The sequence below is a fragment of the Phaeoacremonium minimum genome (genome assembly GCF_000392275.1).
Source record: "Phaeoacremonium minimum UCRPA7 unplaced genomic scaffold PA7_03_scaffold_496, whole genome shotgun sequence".
Lineage (NCBI taxonomy): Eukaryota > Fungi > Ascomycota > Sordariomycetes > Togniniales > Togniniaceae > Phaeoacremonium > Phaeoacremonium minimum.
In genome coordinates, this window is record NW_006921398.1 from 1,414,180 (window position 1) to 1,428,793 (window position 14,614).

At 52.4% G+C, this 14,614-nt stretch overlaps 3 protein-coding genes across 3 annotated transcripts; 2 read left to right on the forward strand and 1 right to left on the reverse strand.

Moving 5' to 3' along the window:
- Positions 1-4,920: 4,920 nt before the first annotated feature.
- On the forward strand, positions 4,921-5,970 carry UCRPA7_7053 (putative salicylate hydroxylase protein; the record flags this gene model as incomplete). Its single annotated transcript, XM_007919588.1, has 1 exon — positions 4,921-5,970. One exon carries the CDS (start codon positions 4,921-4,923, stop codon positions 5,968-5,970), a length of 1,050 nt encoding a protein of 349 aa, XP_007917779.1.
- Positions 5,971-6,531: 561 nt separating this feature from the next.
- UCRPA7_7054 (hypothetical protein) lies at positions 6,532-8,451 on the reverse strand (the record flags this gene model as incomplete). Its single annotated transcript, XM_007919589.1, has 2 exons — positions 6,532-8,206; positions 8,267-8,451. The coding sequence occupies 2 exons, from the start codon at positions 8,449-8,451 to the stop codon at positions 6,532-6,534; spliced, it is 1,860 nt and encodes a 619-aa protein (XP_007917780.1).
- A 3,490-nt stretch (positions 8,452-11,941) lies between these two features.
- Positions 11,942-14,506, forward strand: UCRPA7_7055 (putative ankyrin repeat protein; the record flags this gene model as incomplete). Its single annotated transcript, XM_007919590.1, has 1 exon — positions 11,942-14,506. The coding sequence occupies one exon, from the start codon at positions 11,942-11,944 to the stop codon at positions 14,504-14,506; it is 2,565 nt and encodes an 854-aa protein (XP_007917781.1).
- Positions 14,507-14,614: the final 108 nt, after the last annotated feature.

The window sequence follows — 14,614 nt, forward strand, 5'->3', positions numbered from 1 at the left end:
GCATGTTACATCACAAACCGTACCAATCACCGGTTGTTGCGGCTGACGTCTGCATTGGGCCTAGTCGGTGAAGTGCGCTTTTTTTACCACCTAGGTGGATCGGTTGCACGCAAAAAGAAGAAGGACCGAAAAATATGGAAGAAAGGGAAATATTATCTCTTTAGGGTGGGAGTTGAGGGTAGCCTTGTAGTTGTATCAGATACAACCAAAACCATCATCGAAGTGACTTTACTCACTGTACATTATACGAAACCAGTGCGACAATTTCTCTTGATGCTCGAGGCGGGTTGCTTACTCGCCCTTGAAATGATTGCACTCCTTTGAGCAGCATATGCTAGGTTTCGTAGTGAAATGTTCACAAGCTGTACGATCTTATGACAGAATGATCTTGGATGTCTTCATTTTCCCCTGACGAAGACAGACGCCGAAAAACCAATCAAAGGCAGTCCATGTTTTCCCCCAGGTAACTGTACTGGAAACCATTGAAGCTCATTGCTAATTCTCAGATGTTGCTTTTTCTCTATACTATGCGTTACACTATCAGAAGTAAGACAGATGAGTTCTAGAATTCCTTCTAGGTGCGATGCTATCGGTAAGATTATTCCCAAACAAGATCAATAAGATTGCTTGGTGGTCCTATATGTCTGATACGAAAGCGAGGACTTGCTTCTTTAATTATGTCAATCCAATCCTCATACGTTCTTTCTCTGGAGCCGAAAAGGGCAAGCATCGTGAAGTCCATGGTACTTACATGGAGATTAGTCTTCTGTGATACGCTGGGTGAAAGATAAAGTAAACATACCGAGATGCTTTCTCTGCCCATGGCGGGTTTACGTTAGGTGTTCGTGATACTTTGTCGTTGATGATAATGTGACTTCCTGGCTTTAGCGCATTCATCTGTGCTCGCAGTATCTGGATGCAAAGAATATCGCTCCAGTTGTGAAAAATTGCCCTAAAGTAGTACACGTCTGCCCCAATGATTTGTTGCGGTTGAAACATGTCGTGGGCCTGGAACGAGATCCGGTCGCGGACTTCAGGTGGTAGCTTCGACGGACCTTCGGCAACAACATCTTCGAAATCCTGAACGACACATTTGAGATTGGGAAACGCCTTGGCCATAGCTATCGAGGCTGGCCCCCACGCTCCGCCAACATCAACAACTGTCGATACACTGGCCCAATCAAAACCGCTAAGAGCCAGAGTGAAGTCTTCATTTGCTGAGAATGCCCCCATGGCTCTGGCAAAACGCCCCATACGAGATGGATTATCAGCAAAGAAAGAGTACAATCCCTGCGAAGTATTATTCGCAAGAGCAAACCCCTGGTCTGTAGTTAAGAAATTTTCTCTTTATTCATGTAGAAAGGGACGTACAGTCTCTTCGGGCACATGTGGCCGTCCTTTGAATTTATCCAATGCTTCAACCGTCTCATGAATTATGAGCTTTCGAATGGTGATGTGGAAAGATGAAACTCACTTTAGCGAAACTTGGCCATATTTCTTCTGTGAATAATTCGATTATATAGCCGAGGGGCTGGTTCTCTCGCAAGACCCGCGATGCTGGTGTGTGCATGATTTTGTCATTCTCCTCTCGAAACAAATTACCAAGAACAGCACGCTTCAATACTCGTTTGACATCAATTATGTCTAATCCAGTTGATTTAGCGAGTTCCTCGTATGATACACTACCATCCACAGGAACAATTTTCGCAATCTGAAACCGGTGGATGAAGTGAATCTCTAGAACATCTGCTATAGAAAAATACTGTTGATAAGATTTAGGATAACAATCATTACTCGACCATCGACATGTAGCTCACAAACCGGTCCCGAATAACCTGTGCCGGGCCCTTGAGGAGGTGATTAAGTTCCTCGGTGCAAGCGATGACTTCATATTGCGCCTCGATAATTTCAGGTTCCGAAGCAGGTATTGCGAGCGTCAAGGGACCGTCTACAGTGAATGACGGAGAGGTAGCGGCGTGTGATTGTAAATAGTCATCCACTACCTTCGTTTTCGTAGCAATGATACTTGCCAGTTTTGCGATCCTACTTTGCGTTGCCATGACGAGCGAGCAGGCGACAATGAACATGCAAGAACAATGCGAAACTTAGTGATATTCTGGCGACTCAAATATAAATAACAAAGTCGGGAATTCAAGCCTTTTCTCAGATCGACGGAATTTGGAAGTCCGAATAAACTAGTCCGAGACGATGCATATCCCGCCACCTTCACTTTATGAAAAACAGCGGACTCTCAATCAGCTTGGTAACTATGGGAAGATCCGATCCTGCTCTATGCCACGTGATGCGCCAACAGGAATATTTTGCTGAAATATTCAATACACAATGATAACACTAAGTAAGGTAAGCAATCCTTTGAAGAGCGATTATGATAGCTCATCCTTCACGGCACAGATGCCAGGGTGGAATCCCCCACTTTGAGTGCTCTAAAATCACGGCACAGCAGCACAATACAGGCGCAGTACGCGTGGCGCAAGATGCTGCTTTATCTGTGAGATAACCTGCAAGATAGCTCGATGTATGGGCATGCAACAGAAAGAGGATTCGCATGCACTTTAGACACCAGAAAAAATTCAGCTATAACACTTAAGCACAAAGAGACAATATGAGCAACCGAATCAGACCTCTGCAATGAGTGGCCGCTGTACGGGTTATCAAGTCATAGTCAAAGTGCGTCAAGCCTATAGAAAGGGATGCTATAGGGACATTGCAAACATTTGCTCTATGTGGAAATAAACGCCATATTTCTGTATCAAGCCCCACTTTAGCGATGATGACATCTTAGTCTCGCTTTTACACGCTCTATTTCGGCGTGAGTCAACTAAGATGTCGTGAAAGAAGAAGAGCTTGCTCAGGACTATTTGTAGTGGTCGTGCCACAACACTAATGTAACAAATGTTGGCAAAAGAAATAGACGCACACAACTAGGCGTTTCAAAAGCTTTCACATTGCTTGTACACGCCATGGACGCCAAGGCGCTGATGTTACAGGCTCTCGAAGCCGATAAGGAGAGCCAGACCCAACTCTTACAAGCTTTCGTAAGGGAGGCGTCACCCAATCCACCTGGAGAAACCGCTCGAGCTGCTGCTGTGATAAGCAATTTTCTCAAGAGCAAAGGCATTTCATATGAGATCATCGACCCGCAAGGAGGACAACCCAACATCGTCAGTGAATTCATAGGTGGTAAAGGTCCAGGTCCGCGCGTGGTCTTGAATGGCCATATCGATGTTTTCCCGGTGGGAGATGCCAAAGAATGGGACCGAGATCCTTGGTCAGGCGATATCGTTGACGGCCGGATTCACGGACGCGGTGTTGTAGACATGAAGTCAGGGACAGCATCCCTCGTGGTTGCTTATGCATACCTATACCAGCAGCGAGATTCTCTGTCTGGCAGTGTTGCCCTATGTGCGGTATCTGACGAAGAGACCGGAGGGAAGTGGGGTACCAAATACCTCATTCAGCAAGACAGAAATCGCTGGGGCGGAGATGTAATGCTCAGCACGGAACCAGCAGGGTGTGGTAGTATACGATTCTCTGAAAAGGGCACCTTACGAATGACTTGCGAACTGAAGACGAGAGGCGCCCACGGGGCATACTTAAACTTGAGCAAGGGCGCAATTCGGACATCGACCTACTTCATCGCAGAAGTCATCGAAGCTGTTGAGGCGATGCCTGTAAATATACCGGAAGAATTGGCGGTCCATGCGGCGAAACCCGAAGTCAAGCGCGCGATTGACGAAAATATGGGGGCAGGAACATCGACCATTATCCTCAGACCTACTGTCAACGTAGGCACCATCAAGGGTGGTCTCAAAGTCAACATGATACCAGATACTTGCACATTCGAGCTCGACATAAGACTACCTGTGGGCTTAACCAGGGAAGAGGTCCTTGCGCTGATACAATCTATCATCCCAAAGTATGAAGAGGCCACAATCGATATATCTGTTCATGAAGCGGCAAGCAACCCGTTCAGTTTCTCATCTATGAACCACCCTATGGTCTCCCTCCTCGCCGACAACGCAAAAACTCTGGCACCGAAAACATCGCGGCCAGTAGCGATTCCTTCGATGGGCGCCACAGACTGCAAGCATTATCGTTATGCCGGAGTGCCTGCGTTCGTATATGGGTGCAGTCCGTTAAGTAGTAAGTTGGTCCTTGTTACTGTCTCTTCAGGACACTATTACAATGTCCCGCGCACCATAATTTTCAACCATTGCTTTCTCAAGTACGATGAAGGTTAACATGATCGATTTCAGTGGCATCGGTGAACGAGTCAGCATCTATCGAGGAGTTTTTTCATGTCACGAAAGTACACGCGAGCGCCACGTGGGACTTCTTACAGACGTAGATTCTGTTGTGACATATCTGAGGGATAGAAATTTGGTATTGCTTCATTCACTTGCGGGGAAAAAAAAGGTGAGATAAACAAAGACTAAGAATCGTGGGCCGTACAAGTGGAATCATCCCTCAGCCTGATTGAAGACCATATTCATCTCTCTGCAATACAACAAGACGTGCGATTTCTTGATAACATACCAGACTAGCCAATGCAGATAGCACCGAAACAGGCTGCCACAAATGCAACCATTGAGACTTGATTGAGGGCTGAAAATCCAGTGATATGATTGGGCGAAATTACGGCTCACGAGCTTACAACACCCGTCGGATTGAATGCGACGAGTCGACGCCACAAGCTTGTAGCCGCTAAATGGACTATGCATCCATGCGCGTCGTGAACGCAGCCCTCATCTGGCAGTCAATCATAATGTTGGTATTTCTTATATAGAAGGCAACCCCTTCTGAAATTCAAGTCATGGACACAGAAACGAGCCACTCCTCTTGTGCCTTTTCTCGTAATCTCACGAACCTCCTTTGTATGAGTTTTGATTACACAGAATCATGACCCTCAATCACGTCCTCATTCTTGGTGCGGGCCCAGCAGGCCTCTCAGCAGCCATCGCACTGTCGCAGCTGAGCGACACACCATGCGCAAAACAGTTGCGGATCACAGTGCTCGAGCTGCGGCCTGAGCCTAGCACCCTCGGCGGCTCTATCAACCTCACCCCCTTAGCCATGCGATACCTCGATCGTGTGGGTGTGGGGGCTCGGCTGCGACCGCGAGGCATCCCCGTGCGAGCTATTGACATGTTGAGTCTGCGAACTGGTAAGCTCATGGGAAGTCTCTGGCCGGATGTCGATGCGCTGCGTGTGAAGAGAATGGATCTGGTCAACTGCATGCTTGAGGCCATTGCTGAAAGGACAAATGTCCAGGTGCGGTTTGGGGTTCGTGTGATCAAGATTGATGAGGAGTGCGGTGCGGCAGGGGAAGGCAGGATAGTCCTCACTTTTGAGAATGGAGAGCAGATCGATGGCGATGTTCTGCTGGGATGCGACGGCTTGCACTCTGCTGCAAGGAAACTGCATGTTGAGCCCGAGAGAAAGGAGGTCTACTCAGGAAAGGCGGTTGCGTATGGCTTCGTCGCCACCCCAGAGGCCGAGCAAGTGGATTTCAAAAGGGCGGATGGCAATCCTGCCATTCGAGACTCGACACTTGTTTCTGGCCAACACGGGGCTCTTGTATTGTCTTTCTACGAGCCAACAAGACAAAGCCTCTATCTTGGCGGGGTCATGGGCATGGATGACGAACATGAAGGATCCAAGGAAGGGTGGAGAGCGCGTGGAGAAGACAAGAGCAAAGTCAGAGGAGATATCCTCGCTCGATTCCAAGGAGAGAGTATGCCTGGCTTTTCAGGTCTTATCGGGAAATGCGAGGATTGGTGCTTGTTCCCCGTTTACCGTCTCCCTCCGAATGGGCGATGGTCAAGGGGTAGGGTAATTCTGCTAGGAGACGCAGCACATGCGGTAAGTCAAGGTGATATCGATTCGAGAATTGACGAAGTCATTGACGCTGCGTGCAGATGCCGCCTCAGGGAGAGAGTACCGGAATAGCTATTGAAGACGGGGTTCTGGTGGCACATGTCTTCTCGAGACATTTGACAAGAACCATACCTGAGCTATTCAGTGACTATGACAGCTTAAGACGCAGCTCAATTGAAAAGCTGTATAAAACAACAGTGTGGAATTGGGAAAACGCAGCTGGAGGCAGTCCAAGCTGGAGCTGGGCAGTGTTTATGGAGTATATGACAATAGTTGTCCTGATATTCATGAATTGGAGGAAAGAGGATCACTTCGCAGGCGACGTTTCTAAACTAAAGCTGCCGGCATAATAGACAGTATCTGGCTGGCGATAATAACAACGATACAATGTTGCGAACATGTAATAAACAATTGTTTCTCATGCATCAAGGCCGTTGGCATTCAAGATCTCCCTAGCTACATACAGTCCAGGCACTGGTATCAACATTTGACCATATATATCCACTCGACCTGCCGCGCCAAAAGCTATGTTTGTTCCAAAGTAACATTTAGACAAGTGAAAAAACAAGGCTATATCGTACAAGAATGCACATCATTAAGTGGCCCCTTTCGTTATGAACAACAAGAGGAAATTTACAGGAGGGCAGCCAGGAGCGGCAGGGCGGCCATCAGACCACCACCGACAACGCGGCCAACACCGGCCTCAACGGGCAGGCAGGTGCTGCACGGCGCAGAGGGAGCCGGAGCGCTGGCGCTAGGCTGGTAGGTCGAGGCAGGAGGGGTCACGACCGGGTAGCTGGCCGGGTAGGTCGGGGCCGGAGCCTCGGCGGTCGTGGTAGGCTTGGTCTCACCAGGGTAGGTGGTGGGAGCCGGGCCAGAGGGGTAGCCAGAGCCAGTGCCAGTGGCCAGAGTGGAGGTGGCCGGGCAGATGGTGGTCGTGTCCTCGATGGTGATGGTGGGCACGGGCTTGGGGCACGAAGTCGGGATGACAACGGTGCTGGTGCTCGGGGTCGGGCAAGGAGACATGGCGACCGGGCTGGTGGGAGACGGGACGCTGTAGCTGGAAGAGCTAGAGGCAGTCGAGTAGGCCGTGGGGCCAGCAGAGGTCTGAGTAGCCGGGCAGACAGTGGTGGTAACGTGAGTGACCACGGTGACGACCTTCTGAGTGTAAGAGGCCGGGCAGTTGTGCACGGAGGCAGCGCAAGATGTGATGGTGTAGGTGGCAGTGGACGTGACGGTGGAGGTGATCAGGCCAGTGTCGTTCCATGAGCCACCAGTAGAGCTGGGATAGATGGGAGCACCAGTGCCATAGCTGCTGGCGCTGGCGCTGGTAACAGAGCTCAGGATGGCATCAGTGGCAGAAACGGCAGCAGAAGCGGAAGCGCTGGCAGTAGAGTCCGAGCCGGAATCGCTGCCAGAGTCGGAGCCAGAGTCAGATCCAGCGTCGGAACCGGCATCAGAGCCAGAGCCTGAGTCAGAGTCGGAGCCAGAGCCGGCACCGATTTGGGGGCCGCCAGGGTTGCTGGGAACACCAGCACCGCCGAGCTCGGGAATGCAGACTGTGGCGGCAGGAGCAGTGGCGAGGGTGACAGCGATCGAGGGAGCGAGGTTGAGCTCGAGGAGATCAAGCAATTCAACATCGAGCTCAATGGCAACACCAACGTCGAGGGCGAAGGTCTCAGAGACGGAGACGGGGCAGTCAGTGGTCTGGACGAGGACAGTGGTGTAGTCGAAGAGGCTGATCCAGATGGCAACGTCGGCACCGGCACCAATGTCGAGGCCGAGAATGTCAAGGTCAGCATCGAGCTCAAGACCGGCACGGAGACGGAGACCAAGGCTGAGCTCAATCTCAGCAGACAGGTCCACCTCGGCACCAACAGCAATGGGCAGAGACTGGGCAGTCAGACCCTCAAGATGGGTGTTGACAATCTCCTTGGTAAGCAGGTTGATCTCAATGTAGGCGTCAGCCGGGAAGACGACGTAGAAACCAGCAAGGACCTGGACGGCGGCATCGATGCCAATCACGAGATCGAGGGCGAAAGCAGCGCCGAGGTCGATCTCAAGGAGGCCTGGGATCTCAACGGAAAGCTTCTCAGAGGCGAACAGCTCAATAGACTCGAAGACACCGGCAGTGGCACCGAGAGCCAGTTGGACGTAAGCCTTGATATCAGCCAGGCCGACGCGGACAGTGGGAGCAATTAGGAAGGAGTCGGTGACATCGACAGTGATGGAACCGGCAACAGCAGCCTCAGGAAGGCTGACATCCAGGGAGATAGCGGCGGCCGTCTCAGTGGCAGGGGCAGCAACACTGTACGAAGATATGAGTCCTTGATCTAAATATCAAGCAAGCCTGGAAGCAACTACTTACCCCTTAAAGAGAGTCTCGCCCTGCCATTGCTTGCCCAGGTCGAAGGTGCAAGGAGACAGAGTCCGCTTGGCCACTGACATATCACCGCGGTGAATCAGGTCACCCATACGGTGAATAGGGGCGGGCGAGGCCTCGACGAGACCGCCCAGCAGCCCAAAGAGGGCGCCGTAGCGTGAGAAAAGCATTATGATTTAAGTTGTAAATGAGTGACTTTATATGATAACGAAGGACGGTCTCCAAATAGAAACCCGAACAACACCGCACACACAAAAGAGCGACTGGAGGTGAGGACCTGGAAGTTGGCTTGGTGAGGAACAACAGAAACAGAAACTCTCCCGAGCGAGCGGGAGCTCACCTTTATGAGTCTCTTCATGGCAGATCCGACGACGCCCGCTCACTCGAGGCAGGAGGAGCTGGACGCAGCCAGTGGGAAGCTCTGCCTGCCCTGGAAGCTTCCCACCAGACTTCCCACCAAAGACTCAGGAGGTTACCGGGGACCCGAATTTGACGTTTGCAGTGGTGGACTGGTGGTGCTCACGAGAGACATGACCTGTGGAGTTGATGAACGGTCAGCGTGTCGATCTCCATCTAAAACATCCCTAGCCACTAGCAGCCAGTAGGCTAGAGCCGCTCGGCCTACCCTAGCAGACAGGCCTTGCAGGCATGGTTCAACCCCACAGTTTGGCGCAGCCATTGGTTCCAGCGTGTTATACGGGGGCGCAGGGGGCTCTGGCAGGACGGTCTTAATGTCAGATCCCGGCACTTGCCTCTTGGCCAAGACTGGCACACAAAGGGGATGGGCTGTTTGCGGGATAGTACCTGGCTCCCGGTGGTTCCTGGTGGCTCTCCAGGATGACAGCCCATTAAAATCCCCATCAGACACCAGAGAAAGGCTCCTTGAGGATGACGGCATATCAATCTGCCGCCCGTATTAGGGCATATGGTAATTATATATATGCCTGAACAGTGCATCGCAGGAACACTCCGAGCGCACAACTAAGCCAAGAAGAGGTACCTGATGGTCTGGGTCTCCTGAAAAGAGATGTCCATAGTGGCCGGACCGTTTCTGTGAGGGACCCGACTCGTCCGTCGAGACTCCGGCAAGGGGCGTCACTACTGAGAAAGGCCGCGCAGTCACCGCAGTGATTCCTCGCAGCAGGAAAAGGCGAGAAGCTCGTTGAATCCTCGCTTCCTTTTCATGGCGATCCACTTTCTCGTGCGAGTGAGTGACAAGTCTCCTCCTATTGAGGAGCCTGGCGCCTGAGGCGGAGAACCCTTGCGGGCACCGTCAGTGCGGCCTTGTGCGCGTAGTGCGGTTTATGCACCCAAAAAGTCGAGACGTCCATCCCTTCAACGGCTGATGGCAGCGCATTGGCTTGCTGTCACTGCTGTTTGGACAGGCGGACCGCTTGGCAGAAGCCCCCAATCTGGCTACCCAATTCTGGCGAGGGTGGCGAGGGTCCAGTGAGAGCGGTGAAAAGGGATGGCTTCTCTCAGACAATTTGCGAGACAAGCCCACGCTGCTAAAGCCTTCTATTGACCTAAGCGCAGGTCTCGATTGGGCGCACCACGAGATGCGGCGAAATGGGCCAATTTGACAGGACGCCAAGCGCACCACCTATGATAGATGCAAGGTGGGCTACTACCGTCAAGCAATGACCAAGACATGAAAAGTGAAGTGAAAGAGAGGTAGTTAGCTCCGAAATATGGCGAGAATACGCGGGAGGATCCTGCACAAAGAGAAGTCAACATTGAAACCGTTGGAGGAGAACCTCAGCTCAATTTCGGAAGTGGCGGCACTCTCAGTTTGTTGCCTCACTGTTTACCTAACAAAGACCCAAATTCGTAAAAGTGAGAAGTCAGCAGTCACCAGCCGCTAGACTAACGTAGACGCTCGGGGAGATGGCTGGGGTTGGGGCTACTCATTTACAGTAGAAGAGTGAGGCTTGCTTTGACGATGGCTAAATCACGGCAAGATTGCTGAGATGAAAAGATGACATGTTCTTTCCTCATTTCTTATTTCTGTTCTTTCCGTTAATTGCTACGGATTCTTGTTATCACCTGACCAGTGGCCACTGCATTTGTTACCGGCATTGCTATCTGGTATGGTACCGTCTGCTACCACAACCACAACTTCCGATATCTCGGGTCGACGTCGAGACTCTTTACAGGAATTGGTGGTCTCTCTATGATTTGAGTTCGTTCTGATGCGATACAAAAGTTCGCACATCTCTATCAGATTTCGTTCTTCCACAGTTACTACAGTACCTCCTCTGTGTGGATTGGTCCCACTGGCACACTTACTATACCACAGGAAGATGGTAGATTGTGTCAAAGTCCAACGAAACAATTGCTGGATAGACCACGTCTGAACCGAAGATGATTCGATTTGAATTCATGTTTTGTCACTCATACGACGGGTGCTGTCTTTCTCGCCATGGTTTGTCGACGACAATTGTGCTCAACTTTCGGGGCTCTGATGGATGATGTGAAGGTGAGAAGACAAGGTTCATCCATGGTTGAACTTGCTTGTTCCTCAAATCGATATCATCGTCTCCGTCGAGTCGAGCCCCAACCACCGGGATGCGTGACCTGGAGACTCAGACCAGCAGACCAGACCTACATGTGCGATGTGCTGGTATACTTTTTATTAACCCAAGGCAAGTAAAGTTTGGCGGACGGACGGTTGGTATGCCGGAGCCGGAGCGGGATTGTTGCATCGCATCCGCCGTACATTACAATACTATACTGCACTGTACCAGACTAGACTGTATGTGCTGCTGTAGATGCATGCTGCATGCTGCGAGTTGCCCGCGTGAGTGTGCGTGCGTTGTGCGGTAAGTTCAGTCAGTGACCAACCAATGCGCCTTGCCAGGACGCCTCACTTTTCCAGGTTTCGGTTGGCGACAAGGCCGCCACGAATCACGAATCAACCAGAATCCCACTCGATCCCAAGTGATCTGAATCGACCTCGAAAGCCGCATTTGCCAGGCCACAAGGCAGGCTGCGTAGCAGCTGGCCATTGGCTTACCGTTGCATCCATCCTGCAGGTAGCTGCTTGAGCTGCCTGGGGCTAGTTGGTTAACTAACTAACCGTCTGTTGAACAACCTCGAAACCGTTTTCCTTCTGATTCTCTAAATTTGTCATTCATCATCATCGTCATCCTCACTGTCGTCGCCGACATTGTCTCCAGAGACTCTAGACTTCAGTTGAGAATCAATTCGGCTTACCTCTTGTTGTCTTCCCTCATCTTCATCTAATCCGTCAGCCGTCCAGTTAGGCAGCCAGTCAATCTTGTGCTCCAGCCACAGCCACCCCCGCTCCTCTTTTGAAGAGGTGAATTGAGCTGAGAGCAAAGCTGGTTGAGGGCCTCGGGTGGCGGGGCACGGACAAGATAACCTGACTGTAAATCTGGAGGAAAGGCGGCTGTCTTATCGAAAACGAAGCACAAGTCGCCGTCAGGTCACGGTCACGGTCACAGTCACGGTCACACGAGCACAGCACAGGACAGGTGACCTGGTTGCTGTTGTAGAGCCTAGAAATCTTAGACTTTGAGCCTCAAATCTGTCGTCGTCTTGTCGTTACTGTTATACCTGAACCATATCTGCTATCTACATACCTACCCTTCCACGTTCATATCCTGAGGAGCTCACGGCTTGAGGTACGGGATCAGGATGGCTCCTTTCACGCAGCTCCCCGCCGAGCTTGTCATCCTGATCGCCAACCTTCTCGAGCTTCCAGACCAGCTGAGCTTCACCGCCACGAGCCACTATTTCCACAACATCGTCAATCACGTTGTCTACGAAGATAATGTCAAGCACGGAGGTGCATCGTCCTTCTTCTGGGGCGCAGAGAACGGTGTCATTGGCACGCTGAAAGCCGGCCTGGCAGCCGGCGTCGACATTAACGCTTCCGTCTGGCCACAGCTTGATTCGTCCTCAGACGGTGATAGCTCAAGTGACGAGAACGTCGACGAGAGCGAGGAGGCGAAAGCCCCAAAGAAGTCTGCTACGGCACTTCACGTCGCCGCTAAGCATGCTCGCCGCGATGCCGTCGAGTGGCTGCTCGACAATGGCGCCGATATCAACGCCCCGTCTTACAAGTACTGCAACTGTCTACGTATGCACTGGCGCAAGTATTTCACCCCCCGATCTGAGCGGCCGACCTGGACACCACTGTTCATGGCCTTGAATCACACTGACACAGCGGTGGCCGAGCTGCTCATCTTCCGCGGGGCGAGACTGGACAATCTCAATGTGTCGCGTGATGAGAAGATCACTGCACTGCAAGTAGCTGCTGCAAATGGGCACACCTCTATTGTCAAGCTTCTCGCTCTCGACGTCAACCTGGACATTAACGAGCGAGATTATCGCCAGAACACGGCGCTTCATTATGCCTCACAGTTCTGGGGCCAGGGCGAGACGGATCTCTTCAAGTCCTCTGCGATCCCCAAGCTGCTCAGCCTGGGCGGCGACATCGAGGCTGAGAACCAGGACGGACACACACCGCTCCTCCACGCCTGCTGGATGGGCAACTATCGTGCAGCTAGTCTGTTCGTGCGTGCAGGGGCCAATCCCAATCCTCACCGCCTCATACCCGACTTCACGGGCGTCCAGCCCCTGTACTTCTGCGTGCAGTCCAAGGCGCGGATCGCGACGCACTGCGATCGCGTACCCTCGCAGGCCAAGTCCGAGTGGGAGGACGCCCGCATCGAGCTGCTGAAGAGCCTCATCGATGCGGGCGCCGACATCGAGGCGCGGGTCACCGAGAGCGGGCACTCGTACCGCGGGTCTACGGCGCTCATGTACGCGGCGCAGTACGCCGGTCATCGCGCGGTGCAGGTCTTGCTAGATGCCGGCGCCAACTTCAACGAGCAGAACAGCGGCGGGGAGACGGCGCTGCTGCTGTGGCTGCGGGGCGACGAGATCCATGATGCGTCGGACACGACGGCCGAGCTGCTCATCAAGGCAGGGGCTCGCATCGACTTCACCGATCACGTTGGAGTCGACGCGCTGAGCTGGGCCGTTACACAGTATGACCCGGACGACCCTGCTGCGGCGGACGGGACGTGGTCCAAGAAGATTGTGCTGCGGTCCATGCTGGAGATCATCACGGCGCGCAACGTCTCGGACGCTCGACTACGCCGGGAGATGAGCAAGTGCGCGCGAACCGGCAAGGCTGCTCAACTAAGTCTGCTATTGAACTGCCTCGACTGGCTATTTAACGTGACCGAGGGGGATATTCGCACGCTCACGGACGACATCTTCAACCAGCCAATGACGATGGACCGGCAGCCTACCCTGGACATCATAATGAACTACGGTCCGCGCCCGGAGTCGACTGAAGCGCTATTATTACGGGCATTCTCAAAGCAGGACCAGGGGCTGGCTCTAGCTCTCATCCAGCGGGGCGTTGACGTGGACATGCGACTCTGGGCAAACAGGACACTCCTACATGCCGCCTGCGACTGGTCAGAGCCTGAGGGCATGGCTCAAACGGGCAAGGAGGCTGTCCAACTGGTAGAGGCCTTGTTGGAGCGAGGCGCCGAGGTCGACGTCTTCGATGACGAGCTACGGACTCCGCTATCCATGGCCATTATCAACAACAACAAAGTGGTCGCGAACGCTCTGATGCGGGAGGTGGCGGATCCGTATCTCGTACCCCCAGATGATATCCTCGAGGAGCTATATCCCGACGAAGACGAGCGCCTGTGCGCCAAGAAGAGCTATCAGACATCGTTCGACCTGGCTATCCGCCACGACCGGTTTGAGATCCTCGATAATATGTGCAGTCGCTTCGCCTTGCCAGACATGCCGCCCCGCTCGCGGAAGACATATCTCCACCGTGCCGTGGAAGACTATCGAATGTTTAAGCTCCTGCTCTCGAAGGGCGCGGACCCCAACGGCGGCGAGTGGTGTCTCGATCCTCCGCTCGTCTCTGGCTTGCGCTACATGCGCGACACGCCTTCGCCTGACGACGTCGCTGTTCGCATGGCAGTAAAAATGCAGCTGCTTCTAGAACACGGCGCCGACATCTACAGGAAAGGTAGGGGCGGTGTAGACGCCGTCGACATCTTGGGGGACATCGTGAGCGCGAAAAGGTGCAAGGCGAACCCGATCGACCTGGTCGAACTGAAGGCGCTTAGTGAGCTGATGCTGAAGAATCATGAAATGTCTGAAAAGACTGAGGATGAGTCCGCAAGAAAAGAGAGGCTCCTTAAGCTAATATCGGATATATGACAAAATACTCAACGGCAGATGTGTTTGAATTTGTATGGCCTGGTGTTGGGGAAATTGAAACGATACCTCTAAACGATCTAGAATTTGAAATTGACAGAAACTTGAACC